This window comes from Gekko japonicus, unplaced genomic scaffold (assembly GCF_001447785.1).
Source record: "Gekko japonicus isolate JY-2015 unplaced genomic scaffold, Gekko_japonicus_V1.1 scaffold205, whole genome shotgun sequence".
Lineage (NCBI taxonomy): Eukaryota > Metazoa > Chordata > Lepidosauria > Squamata > Gekkonidae > Gekko > Gekko japonicus.
In genome coordinates this window covers 774,160-787,218 of record NW_015175976.1, presented here as the reverse complement: position 1 = coordinate 787,218, position 13,059 = coordinate 774,160, and the positions used below count along the sequence as shown (strand labels likewise).

The 13,059-nt window shown below is 44.8% G+C and overlaps 1 protein-coding gene across 1 annotated transcript in view; it reads right to left on the bottom strand.

Annotated features, from left to right (window-relative positions):
* Positions 1-3,969: 3,969 nt before the first annotated feature.
* The window catches only part of GNE (glucosamine (UDP-N-acetyl)-2-epimerase/N-acetylmannosamine kinase), a 21,000-nt gene continuing 11,910 nt past the window's right edge, over positions 3,970-13,059 (bottom strand). The window contains exons 7-11 of the mRNA XM_015426145.1: positions 11,972-12,101; positions 9,733-9,954; positions 8,065-8,247; positions 5,804-5,920; positions 3,970-4,316 (exon numbers count right to left, since the gene is read on the bottom strand). Coding sequence (XP_015281631.1) covers positions 4,081-4,316; positions 5,804-5,920; positions 8,065-8,247; positions 9,733-9,954; positions 11,972-12,101 — 888 coding nt within the window. The 3' untranslated portion in view covers positions 3,970-4,080. The remainder of the gene's footprint in view (positions 4,317-5,803; positions 5,921-8,064; positions 8,248-9,732; positions 9,955-11,971; positions 12,102-13,059) is intronic.

Sequence of the window (13,059 nt, the reverse complement as noted above, 5' to 3'; positions counted from 1 at the left end):
GCATTGGCCCCTCCCCTTTGTGCAGGTCTCTGAAAGGCTGGGCTTGGCCAGAGGCACCAGCCAAAGGGCTCTTGCCTCTCAATCTGTGCCTTGCAGCTTGTCCTAGTTAAGGGGCACACTGGCTTGTATGTGTTATTGTTTGCATTTTACTGTCTACTTACTTTTTAAAACATTTATATCCCACCTTTCTGCTTGGCTCAAGGCAACTTATAGCAGCTGCCTTATTGTTTGTATCTCTTTTATGCAGCTCTGAGCCCCCTATGTGGAAAGAATGTGGAGGAATATAAAAATATTAAACAGAAACACCAAATTAATTCATTTGGAAACTATGCCAGGACTAGAGGCAGGAGGGAAGGGAGTGCTGCAAAGTTACCTCCTGAAACAATTAAAAGCATTTTTAGTACAAGAACTTCCTTTGTGCATGAAAGAGATACCAGCTATCTAAAACGGACATTTAGCTCTCTTCCGCTCCTCTTCCTGGCCCTCAGTTTCGGATTTAAATACTTCCACAACTGCACGTCAACACACAGGGCATGGGAAGATCAGTAAATGGAAACCCGAAGGTAGATCCAGCAGTAAGATAAATCTTAAAGACTACATCCCAATAAACTGCCCCAATCCCTGGTCCAAAAGGAAACTGAAGCAAGATCTGTTACTCTGGCTGGAGAAATCACACTGTGGATGGACAAAGTTACTAACAAGGCTGACTTGAGATGGGCATCTTGAACGCTGGCTCCTCTTGATTAAATTCTCAGATGCCTAAAAGGGTATGGCCAGAAGTAGCAGCTAAATTTTTCGGTGATGCTTAATTAACTCTTAACTTTGATACGGATGACACAAAGCGTACAAAAAACCATGAAACCCAACTAGCGTACCTTTATTTAAAAACTGATTACAACATTCACATGTTACAACTATTTCCAAATGTTACAAAATCAGTGTCACATTTCTCTGAATAGTTTCCTTTTAGGAATTCTCCCCTTTGTGACACACCTTGGCAGTCGTCTTTCCAGTATTTGCCCTTTTCCGTGCCTTGGTTTCCTTTTAGTTCATTGAAGGGGGAGGGGGGACTACTGTTGGTCTTGTTTTTACTACAATATTCTCGATTAACAGCATCCTGGTTTTGAAAAGCTGGATTTATATATAAATAAAAAATAAGTTTGTTGTTTTAAGAAAGAAATGCACAAGCAGGGAGTAAACGATGGGGAAAATAATCAAGTAAACCTAGAAAAGCAATTAAAAGAAAAGGATAACAATTTAGTCATGGATGGAAAGAAGTAAGCTGCAGGAAAGAGGCAAACGTCTGGAAGAAAAACTGAATGGAAAAAGTTACAGACTTGGAATTAAAAACATGGGGCAGTGAAACCCAAATGAGTTTGAATGATGCCAAACTCTAGCCACTCAGACAGTACACTCACTGGCAAAGGATCGTGGTAAGAGTTCCAAAAGCAGAAAAACAAAGCCAAAGGCCTCCAAAGAACCAGAAACGGAAACTGAAAGTGGCATGGGGAATAAGGGGGAAACTAAATGAGATCAACAACTGGAGGCTTGCCAAAATGAACAGAAAAGGGAGATTTGGTTGCTTACACAGAGGATCATTCGACAACATATCTTTACCAGGACAGTGCACAGACTGTACCCAGTCTATTCTATTCTTAGAAGGAAAATAAGCCTAGAAATAGGCTGGTTGTTAATGAACATCCAAGTATGAGACACTGTACTTAGATGCTATTTTGGGGGACGGGATGACCACAGCTACTGGCATCAATGAACACTTTTTGAACTTCTAGTGCTGCCAAAAGGGAAGTGGCAAAGATAGTGGAAGATGTCAGTCAGTTCGAAGTGTTCATGAATACTACTTCTCTAACATGGTTTACGGTGCAATCCTAAATTAAGCTCTACCCTAAATCAACAGGTGTAGAAGGGGGTGGCTCTGCTTTAAGTTACACTGTTCTCCCAGAGACCACAGAGGGGAAGGAAGTGAACGGAGAAGGCCATATTGCTGAACTCCAGTTTATGTATGTATGAATGAGATAGGGGAAAAATATTTCGCAGAAAAGGTGGTTGGATGGAATGAAATGCCTCTTACTCTTGACAATGGGCCAATGGCAGCATGGCAATAACTTCTGCACTGAAGAAGAGCCATACCTGTTGGTTTAAAGGGGGTGCAGAGAAGCAGACCACTGTTCCAGATCCAGCATATCCAGGCTTATTCCAGTCCTTTCCCCCTTCTACCGAGCAGAAGACCAGCATAGCCTTTGATAACCTCTGATCGTATCTCAGAACTGTGGGGTCCTGGCAAGCAAAGCAGTGGGTGCAGAGCCTTCTGCTGCACTCATGGATATTTGGACCGGGATGGAAAGTATTTAGAAATTTCAGCCACAAACTAACCCTTGCTGAATTAGTCCTCTGCAGATGAAAGAGGCACACACGTTTCAAGACAGCCAGATCTACAGGGGTCCCCCCCCCCCGCAATGTCATGGCACACAAAATGGTGAGAGGAAGTAAGCTGGAAATGTTCCAAAAAGGGTAACAGCAGTAACCTGTTAAGACTTCTGTCGCTGTGTACCTGCAATGCTCTAATCCAACTGGATCATTAATGGAACTTTCAGACCAAGAAAATCCAAGGCAAAACAAAGGAAAACTGGCCATTCTTGCACATTACAGATAAAACCCAACAGGAAGATATATCATTACCACATGGAATTGGTCTTAAAGCCTAGAACATATTTCCCCCCCTCACAACTGAAGCTGGGGCGTGGAGGGAACCCTTAACCACATTTTTGCCATGAACATTTGGTAGGATTGCTAGTCAAAAGTCATGCCATCTTCAAGGAACTCAAGATGAAACATGTCACTTTCTTACACCAGACTCCTCTTATGTGACTGCCACCAATGTCTTTCCAGCTTAACCGTTTCAAATCTTGTCCCGTATGACCATGTGACAGCTCCTCAGAGCAACACTGGCAGAGGCTACAGAGGAACTACGTCACAAAGTATTGCCTAGCAGAGATCCTCCTGTGTGTGGATCCTGTGGGTACAAAAGAAAAGGATCTCTCAGCTGACAGGTAAGCAGACTATGTGTGTGGGGGGGCTGCTAAAACCTGTGCCCACCTTTGAAGGCCAGTTTAAGTGTGAAGTTCAGCCTCCTGCTCCAAGTCAGCATATCCAGACGACAAAGCAGGCATGTTCACATAGAATGTTCACATAGACTCATACAACTCTTTTCAGCCAGGTTCTGGCAGGCTGGATCAATGAGCATGAAAGCAGCCTGTGACATCAATGAAACATGACACCGTTTACATAGGCAAGAACATGAGGACTTGTTGGGAAAAAACTAAACCAGGACATGTCCTTACCTCCAAATCAGAGGAGACAGATAATTTAAAAAAAAATACAGATGACTGAGGCAGAACTGAACATTCAGTCCACCTTTCTCTTCATCTCAGTGTGTTCTAATAAGCTCCTGGAAGCGACCTTCATAAGTGCATCACATGTTGCTAGACTCTTCTTCCAAACTAAGGTTCTTATATTATTTCAGCAATAAATAACCGGATAATCTCTCTGTCATAAAATAGTCTTAGCAGTAGCCTCTGTTGATTACAGCGGCCTGTTTTGGTCTTCACAGAGGCAGGAATCGTCGCACACATCTGCGAGAGAGGTTTCTTCACTCGTTTAGAGCAGATCTCCATTTCCTCCTGTTGCGACGACTGGAAAACCCGTACGCACCAGACAGTAAGTTCATGTGGCTCATCTTTACTTTCAAAGGTGTAGGATCCCAGCATCCACCAGGATTTGCTTAGCGCAGCACACTTAATCCAGACAAGTCTATGAGATCTTCATACTGAATCACCTTTGATGCACCAGGTAACCACACCTGAGCTTGCAGGGTGCAGATATGAGAAAGAGAATGGAATAGGTCATTAAAAAAAAAAATCAGATAAAAGAGGTATTGAGGTACCTGCTGGCCTGCCTAAAATCCATCTACTTTAATATGAAAAGGACAGCTCGTGTTTGGTAGGAAACTGCTCCTCCCAAAGTGTCACCAAAGCTCCATTAAATATACTTCTCTGGTCTTCCCTAATATACCCTGCGTGTGGTATAATCCAGGACCATGCTGGCAGCCCCCAACAAGGCGGGATCCACGAGGTCCGAAACGACCACATCCACCGTCTGCACGGAGAACAAGGCCCGCTGATGGATCACATCTTTGACAACGTTGACGTAGTGACTTGCTAAGACGCCAGAAAGGATCACAAGTGAGGGGTTGATGGTATGCAGAATGTTCACGACTCCAAGGCCCAGAGCGGTTCCCGCTGTGCAGAAAACAGGGAAGAGAGTTAGGGACAATAAAGGCTATAAAAGAGACAACAGCTTTTCAGGGGAGTCAGAAAAAACAGAGGTAGCGTTGCTATTGTATATGTAGAAAGACATTTATTTTGCCCCACTGTCATCTTTGGTCAGACACATTTTGCAGGCAACCAAAATGCTGCAGAAATCAACTGAGCTTGTTTACCAGGGAAAACAACAGGACAAGCATACCATACCACGAGCAACCAAGATCCTCTCATGCCACTTACAAATAGCCAAAAGGAAAGTTCTCCCAGAAAACAGTACAGAACAGCTCAAACAGCGTGGTGAAAAGAGTTTTGATTCCCTGGGCAAATCCCATCTTTACAGAGAACATTTTGCCACCTGTTGGTTTTACTTGCTTAGTAAATAGAGATGTTCTAATTGTTAAATCATTAAAAGCACAGCAGGGACATGTGTGGGCAAGGAGAGATAAAAAGCTTCTATCTATGGAATTTCTCCAACAGTTTCTCTAGAACAAAGAGGTAAAAGAAGAAGGAATTCCCCCCACCCAGTTTCCAAGTAAAGCTGTAAAGTCTCTCAGCATAGTGCTGGTGACTTACAGGAAGGAACCCACATCTGTATTCTTGTAAGGCCTTACACTAGCTGGAGGGAAGCTCTTCACGTATATGATCTGGGATCAGGAAGGAATCCTCTTTCAAGCCATATTAGCTAGTGAAAGTCTAAGGGACAGCCTTGCCTTCCCCTATGGTACATGGCTGCTTGCCCAAGGCTTAACAAATACTGCTCCTTGCCCACTGGTATCTCTCCAATTAGATCCCTTGTATACATCAATTCAGTCCTAAAAGGACATATGCTTTGTGGGTGGGGCTGATGTTAAGAGGATCCAGCAAAGAGCACAGGAAACAACCATCAGGACATGCCCCCCAAGCAACAATGGCCTCCCCTACATTGTCTGTAAAATGTCTGAACATTGCTTTGGACAGAGCCAACTTTCCAGCAGCAAGCATGCCTCTGCATACACCCAAGGAAACTATGGACTCGCTTCCCCTTGAAACAAAAACTGAGTTTCTAAATGCATTCTCTTGTGTGCGCGCACTGTGTGCCATCAAGTGGCTTCTGACATAAGACAGCCTATGAGATAATGACCTCCCAAACATCCTATCACTAACAGCCTGGCTCAGGTCTTGCAAACTGAAGGCCCTGGCTTCCTTTACTGAATCAATCCATCTTACGTTGGGTCTCCTTCTTTTCCTACCTAGCATGCGTCCTATCTAGCTTCAACTCTTAAGTTCCCCCTCTAGCCTCTGTAATAGCAAAACTTAAAATTTAAGTTCCCTCGTGCAAGGCTTTTTTTGTTTTCTTGCTAATATGGCTCTGTAAAATGCTGTGAATGTGGATGATGCCCTCTGAACAACAAGATCTGCAACACAGCTTTTATCACTAGATGGGATTCTAAGAAAGAGTTCTGACTGATCTCAGCTTCCCTTACCGGTTCTAACGATGTGCTCAGCTTTTGGATTTCCCAGTTTAGCTGCCTGAATGAGATGTGCGGCAGTTACCGTCTCTTCCTTCTTTACAGACATCCCTTCCACTAACAATGAATCCTCTGTTTGGGATGAAGCAGGGGGTGGGAGGAAGAAACACGGTAGTGGTGAACAAGCAGTTAAAACAGGAAAAAAATACCATTGAGCAGACTGATGCTTTGCCACTTTCAGCCAACCATTCAAAAAGAAGGAAGTTCAGGCTTATAACTTTCACATACAGGACCTGAGGTGGACAGTGGAACCAGACTATTAACTATGTTGTTGCAATGTATACAGACAGTGGGGTGGATCCAACCATCCTCAAAGTTGCCTTTCTGCAGCCTAAGGAGATTTTCCAAGTGGTGCTTCTCCAACAGAAGATCCATCTGAGTTGGAGGAAGGTTCCTTAGATGGTAGAAAGACTTCGAACTTGAGCCAATAAGAAAGGACATAAATGAAGACATATATTAAAAGTTTCATAAACCTTGCTCAGCAGAGTGGTAGGATAGGATCACCCTCCCAAGCTCTAAATTCACTTTTGGTGGGCTATCCCACTGATCTACTGAGTGTGGAGTCACTCAACATGCAGAAGTATCACAGGAAAACAGCAAGATAGCCAAGGCTGCATGTCACATCCCAGATCAGTGTGTCTTTCCGATGGACTCAGCCAGTTTCTTCTCGCAGCCTCTGATCACAGCCTTCCTTCCTGTTCTACAGATTTTCTTTCCATTGTCGTTTCCTTCTCCCCTGCACCAGTTAAAGGACAGCTGCCTTCCAATGACCACTGACAACACCAATTCTACTATAAAGTGGCGTGATTTAGGCAGAATATCAACAAGTTACAAGGTATGCCATTGAGGCTTTGCAATTAGCTACAGTCAAAAGGTTCACTGTGAAAATGAAGCCCTCAGAAGACTTGGAAAATGGCAAGAATTTAACCAATACAGTTACTCAAACATATATGATCTCATAAAGTGTGGTGTAGGGGTTAATGTCAGACTGGGGCTTGGGACAGCTGGAGAGGGAAAGTATGACTGGCTCAGGGTCACCCAGCAAGCTCCCATGGCAGAGTGGGGATTCAAATCTGGGACTCTCAGATCCTAGTTCAAAACTCTAACCACTACTACACAATGCTGACCTGCAGCAGTTCTCCAAGGTCCCCCCCTCTGCTGTGTCTCCTGAACACCTCATGCAAACATCATCCAGCAGGAGGGCGAGACCTCCTACAGAGAGGCAAGGGGACCTTGGAAGTTGTTCAAGGCCTAACGGGGTCTCTTATATCTGGCAAGGACTGGCTTTTGTGTGGCTCTGTACAGGTACTTGGGATTTAAGAAAAAAGACAGAAAATGAATGACCGCCCTGACTTGGATAGCCCAGGCAAGCCCAATCTCGTCAGGTCTCGGAAGCTAAGCAGGGCCAACCCTGGCAAGTACTTAGATGGGAGACCTCCAAAGAATACAAAGGCCGGGAGGCAGGGTAAGGCTATCAAGCCACTTCTCTGAACATCCTCCGTGCCCCAGTAGGCATCGCCAGAGGTCGCCATGATTTTCAGGCACGGCCACACACGAAATGGGGAAAAAAAAATACCAAAAAGAAAAGAAAATGAATGGTCCACATCTACATTATATACATTAAGGGCAACTCTAATTTTGCATTATAAGGTACCAGGAAGAATCAGGGAAGCAACAAAAACGTCAAACTTGAAACTGGAAGTTTTTTTAACCTGTAAAATATAGGAGCAATTCCGGAGCAACCCTATTCAGTGAGTCTACTCAGGCTGGCAAGTCCCCACCTATTTACTCCTGAGAGCCAGCCTCTATGTTCCGTCTACAGCATCCATGTGATGTCTCATGGAACAGGGATGAGAATGCAGTTCTTCTGGACTGCAGAAAGAGTCCCTCCCCCGGTCTCCTCAGAGTTGCACATTCTTCATCAGAGTGCCTGCCTGGTGCATATCTTCTCTGAGTACGCATCTAGACCAGCTCTTTGAAATGCTCTGCACTGACTTAGCCACTGGCAGCACACATGTATCAGAACAAAGTGCTTTGGAAAGAATTCCTGTGATTTTCTCCTTAAGAGCACAGTGTTAAGGGGTATTCCAGCTCTACAGTTATTTAAGCTGGAGTGCTAAAGATTCCACCCCCCCCCATTGGTCCCATTCTCATAGCTTTCCCATTGGTTCCATTTGCATCCTGGAAATAAATGTGAAGAACAATTCTGGTCCTACCGTCGTGCAGTTTCTTAGCTTCTCTCTGCAAGGCTATTCCAGAAGCATAGGCTTCTATACAGCCGTGGCTCCCACAAAGGCACTCTGGACCATCCAAGGCTACCATGATGTGCCCGAGCTCGGCAGCACAAAAAGAACTCCCGTGGATCAATTCGTTTTGGTGAATGATTCCGCCACCAATACCTGTAAAGGCAGGAAAGCTAAAGATAAGCCAAAGAACTCACCCAGCAATGGAGCCTGGGGCCTACAAACATAGATAAGACAGTATCTAAAGGCAGTATGTCTAAATATTTACCAGAGACCTTGCCTCCGGTGCTTCTTCAGAGGCTAGATAAGTACTAGCAACCAGGGATGAGATCTTCGCTGGGAGGTACCCAATAGAATAGCATCCCCAGAGAAAGATTTTTACTAGACTTTATACTACTTTCATGTTAAAATATCAAAGGTTGTTCACAAAACATTAAAACAGATCCATAACAAAATCAATACCTATAAAGTAAGTCATTGTGTGACATCACAGTTTGTAAGCTGCCCTCGGAGCTCTAAGGAGATGGAATAAATAAATAAAAACCAAGTACTTTACTGCTAAGAGCCAACTGAAGACCAAATTAAATTCCCTTTGGCTCTTCCATGCACAAAAGACGAAAGCAATATACAGTTCTTCCCCCAGGGCAGTGCAGTGTTTACAGGACTGTTGCCTTTTGCAACATTTTGCTGTACTTGAGACATTTCTGTTTATCCATACACAGGGGAAGGGGTCAATTTCCAACCATGGGTTTATAGTTTTGCCTTTGGGTTCTCAGAAAGGTGCTCTCTTGAAAGGCACAGCATATTCTAACATGCAGATTACTGTGATGTTCTCCAGATAACAGCTAGGATTGAATTACATGCAGCTGAGTAAAAACTAGGGATGGCCCAGGCTAGCCCAATCTTGTCAGATCTCATAAGCTAAGCAGTCAGCCTGGTGACTACTTGGATGGGAGACCACCAAGGAAGTCCAGGGTTGCTATGCAGAGGCAAGCAATGGCACATCACTTCTGTTAGTCTCTTGCCTTGAAAACCTTGCAGGGTTGTCATAAATTGGCTTCAACTTGACAGCGTTTTGCACGTTACTTGGTGACAAATGCATGCTATGTCCACACAGTAGGGAATCATGGCCAACCACTGGCTGCTCAGTATACATACTCGCCTGGCACATCCGGTGGTAGATGTTCATGTGACACATGTTAATATTAAGATTTACATGCCTAGGTAAAAGGTTTTGCACATGTATGCCAAACACACTGTTTAAAATGACCTCTAAGAAGCTGCTGGCCTTCGGGCAGGCTCATGGGTCGGCAACCCTTCAGAACTCTGCTGATCCAATGCAGCCACTTTGCTATGGCTCAGCATTCTTAAACTACCATGCCAGGCTTTTTGTACTCCACTTATTTCTAAGCCAATCATCAGCAACACTTATTAGGAAGGCCAAAATTCAAGCCCAGCAGTACCTTCAAGACCTCTTCGTCAGATACAAATGGGAATGAAGATCCATCAGCCATTATAGGTCAGAAGGTGGTAGAGGGTCAGATTCAGTTTACAACTAATGGCACGCGGCATTAAGTCAGGAGTTTAAGGCACTTAAGACTGCAACAATCTAACACTGCCGGATGACGAGCTTGTAGATACCTGTCCCTGTGATGAGGGTTACAAAGTTTTCCACTCCTTTTCCGTGCCCAAATTTTCTCTCTGCCAGAGCAGCGCAATTGCCGTCATTGTCTACCCACACTGGCAAGTGTAAGGTGTCCGATATCGGAGTCCGCAGATCAACAGAGCTCCACTCCTGAATGAGTTTTGTGGCATGAAGAACGATGCCTTCTCGGGGGTTGACCCGCCCACCTGTAGAGATGCCTGAGCCCCAACACACGCATCAAGGAAGAAAAACAGTAAAAACTCATCAGGAACTGGTCATTCTGCAACAGTGTTCTTCTAAAAGGAAGCCATGCAAAGAATCACATCTTTTAAACACAGAACAACTTCAAAAACTCCCTAATATGCTCACCAGCACTCAGCAGCAACAAACTATGGCCTGATCTATGCATATGAGATAATGGCTGGCAGCACTTCAGCCTGCAGGGAGGGAGTTTCACATTTCAAAGCTCCTTCCCGTACACTGATAACTCCTTGAGAAGAGCACACTAGGAAAAGCCTGTGCATTTCTCTCTTTGATGTTCTCTTTATTATAAGCAGGGAGCCTTCTCATGGGAAAGAATAACTGGAGACTCGAAATCTCCTGGAATTACAACTGAGCACCAGACTACAGAGATCAGTTCCCAGAATTATAACTGATCTCAAAACTACAAAAATCAGTTCCCCTGAGGGAAATAGATGCTTTGAAGGGTACATTTCACGGCATTATACCCCAGTGAGGTCCCTCCCCCTCCCCAAACCCCACCTTCCTCAGGTTCTGCCCCCAAATCTCCAGGAATCTCCCAGCTTGGAGTTGACAGCCCTACATGGACATCCCCCCCCACCACCAATGTTTGTAGTGGTACAGCTCATTCTACTGCCTCAGAATACTACCAATTCTGCAAGCACAGACAAGGCCTCAGAACAGTTCTCTTCTCCCTTCTTGTTGCCGTCCAGTGGTTCAGACCCTAGGTGATTTCCTCTCCACTCACAAAGCAAGCAAGCATTCGAAAAGAAAGATCTGGTGAAGGGCCCTAGGAGGTACCTTCCACTTCCTGCCTAGCACCAGTCCTTTTCTCCTGCCTAGCACTGTGAATGGTTGTAGGCAGTGTTCCCTCTAAGCTGAGTTAGTGTGAGTTAGCTCACAGTTTTTTTAGCCTCCAGCTCATGCATTTTTGTCTGAGCTCAGGAAGGATGGCTCCAGAGCAAACTGATTTATGCAGCAGCCCAATTGCTCACTCACGACTTCAATGCCAGTAGCTCACAAAGTAGAATTTTTGCTCACCGGACTCCACGGCTTAGAGGGAGCACTAGTTGTTGGCTCCAATGACTGGCTTGTTGTGCTCAAGTTCAAGCACCTTAGCCCAGAGTCAGATACACCTGTGGATCAGACTGAGAGACAAAAGTCATCCCGTGCTCAGATTCTGCTGAGCTGAGGTTTCTCTCTCTCTCTCATCCGTGGTTTGTGCCCAAGGGCGGACAGAGCCAGCTTTGCAGCTGTGCTTTCTCACCCTTTCTGCTGCGCTGCAAAGATCCAGAAGGAGCGATTGAAATCGGAAAACTCCGTTAAGACCAATGCTCCCTTCTAAGCTGTGAAGTCTTGTGAGCAAAAATTATACTCTGTAAGCTACTGGCATTAAAGTTGTAAGCGAGCGATTTGGCTGCTGCATAGATCAGTTTGCTCTGGAGCCACCCTTCCTGAGCTAAGACAAAAACGTGTGAGCCGGAGGCTGAAAAACTGCGAGCTAGCTCACACTAACTCAGCTTAGAGGGAACATTGGTTAAGACATGCATTTTGAATCTACATATTACACATTTAAAAGACACCAGCACAAGTATTTAAAAAACTGAAAGAGAAGAGACATTGCAAGGGACTTTGGAGAGGCTGGCGTCCCCCACTGAGCCACAGTCCTTTGTACTGCAGTGGCATTTTTGATTTATCCTCGAGAGGTAATCCAATCATACCCCGCACTTGAAATGCTTCCGCACCATTAGCAAAATTGCCATGAAAAAAGCTCTGGCATGGACTTACAGAACTGCGCATACAGCATTAATGTATGCCAACCCATTTTGCAGTTTGTGACCGCGAACATGTATCACTTTAGGGATTTCCAAAACCTGTTGCTTTAACAGATGGCAAAAGCAGTTCCGGTACCGTTATGTAAAGCGTACACGGCGTACAATTTGTTTAGCGATTTGATTTCACAAGGGAGAAAAATACTGCGCTCATTAAACTTACCCACACCCAGAATTCTGCAATTCAGATTCACTGCTTCTGAGGCAGCCTCTACACACATCTTAAGGATCAATTCTATCCTGTCCTCATAGGTTTTGGGGTTCAGCTGACTGTACTTCTTAACTATTTCACCCTAAGGGAGAGGAGAAACCATTAGGCCCCCTTCTGACTTTTCCAGTCGTCCTCCTCCCCCGTTTTAAATGTGCCCCCCCAGCTGTATCAAAGAGTATCAGGATACACGTGGATTATAAATGCTATGTGAGGGGTGTATACTGCATTTGCACAAGAGGGACAGAGAGAGAGAGAGAGACCCTGTCTACCTAGGCCTTTGTTTTAGGGCCAGATGTGCTTCTGAGCAGCTTCCCTATCCCTAAGCAACATATAGTCCCCAGACTATACAGATGGGAGAAAAATGGCAGGAGAGTGATATAGTGTACAAAGGGGAAATAAAGCAAAGAGTTCACATCACACTGTGTTTTGCTGTTACTGCATAAAGCCACCATCTTGGCTTCTGAGTTAAGATGTGTCTGCATGTGAAAGAGCTTCACTTTGTTTTGTGATAAGTATTTATTCAGCAGCCAGGGTGAGCGCAGCTAGATTTTTAGTTAAATCATTCTGACATGGATTATATTGATTCATGTGTCTTTTTTGAGCTACTTTTCTTTTCTTTCTTCTTCGTCTTTTTTTTTTTTTTTTTCTGGCTGACTTATGGCAACCCAGTGGGGTTTTCAAGACAAAAGATGTTCAGAGGTGGTTTTGCCACTGCCTGGCTCTGCATCACGACCTTGGTATGCCCTGGAGGTCGCCCACCCAGATACTAGCCAGGGCTGACCCTGCTTAGCTTCCAAGATCTGACGAGATCAGGCTAGCCTGGGCTATCCAGGTCAGGGCCATGAACTAGTAGGCCGTGCATACACTATTGTCACAAACATATGTGTCTGTTTCTAGCAGACTGCATTTTGTTCAGACTGTTCCTTCTTTTTTGCCTTCATGGGAAATCCACATGACATCATGCCACTGGCTTTGCAGCCTTCTTCCTGTACTTCCCAGTGTAGCATGAATATGCCGGCCCTTACAAATGGCTTCCTGCT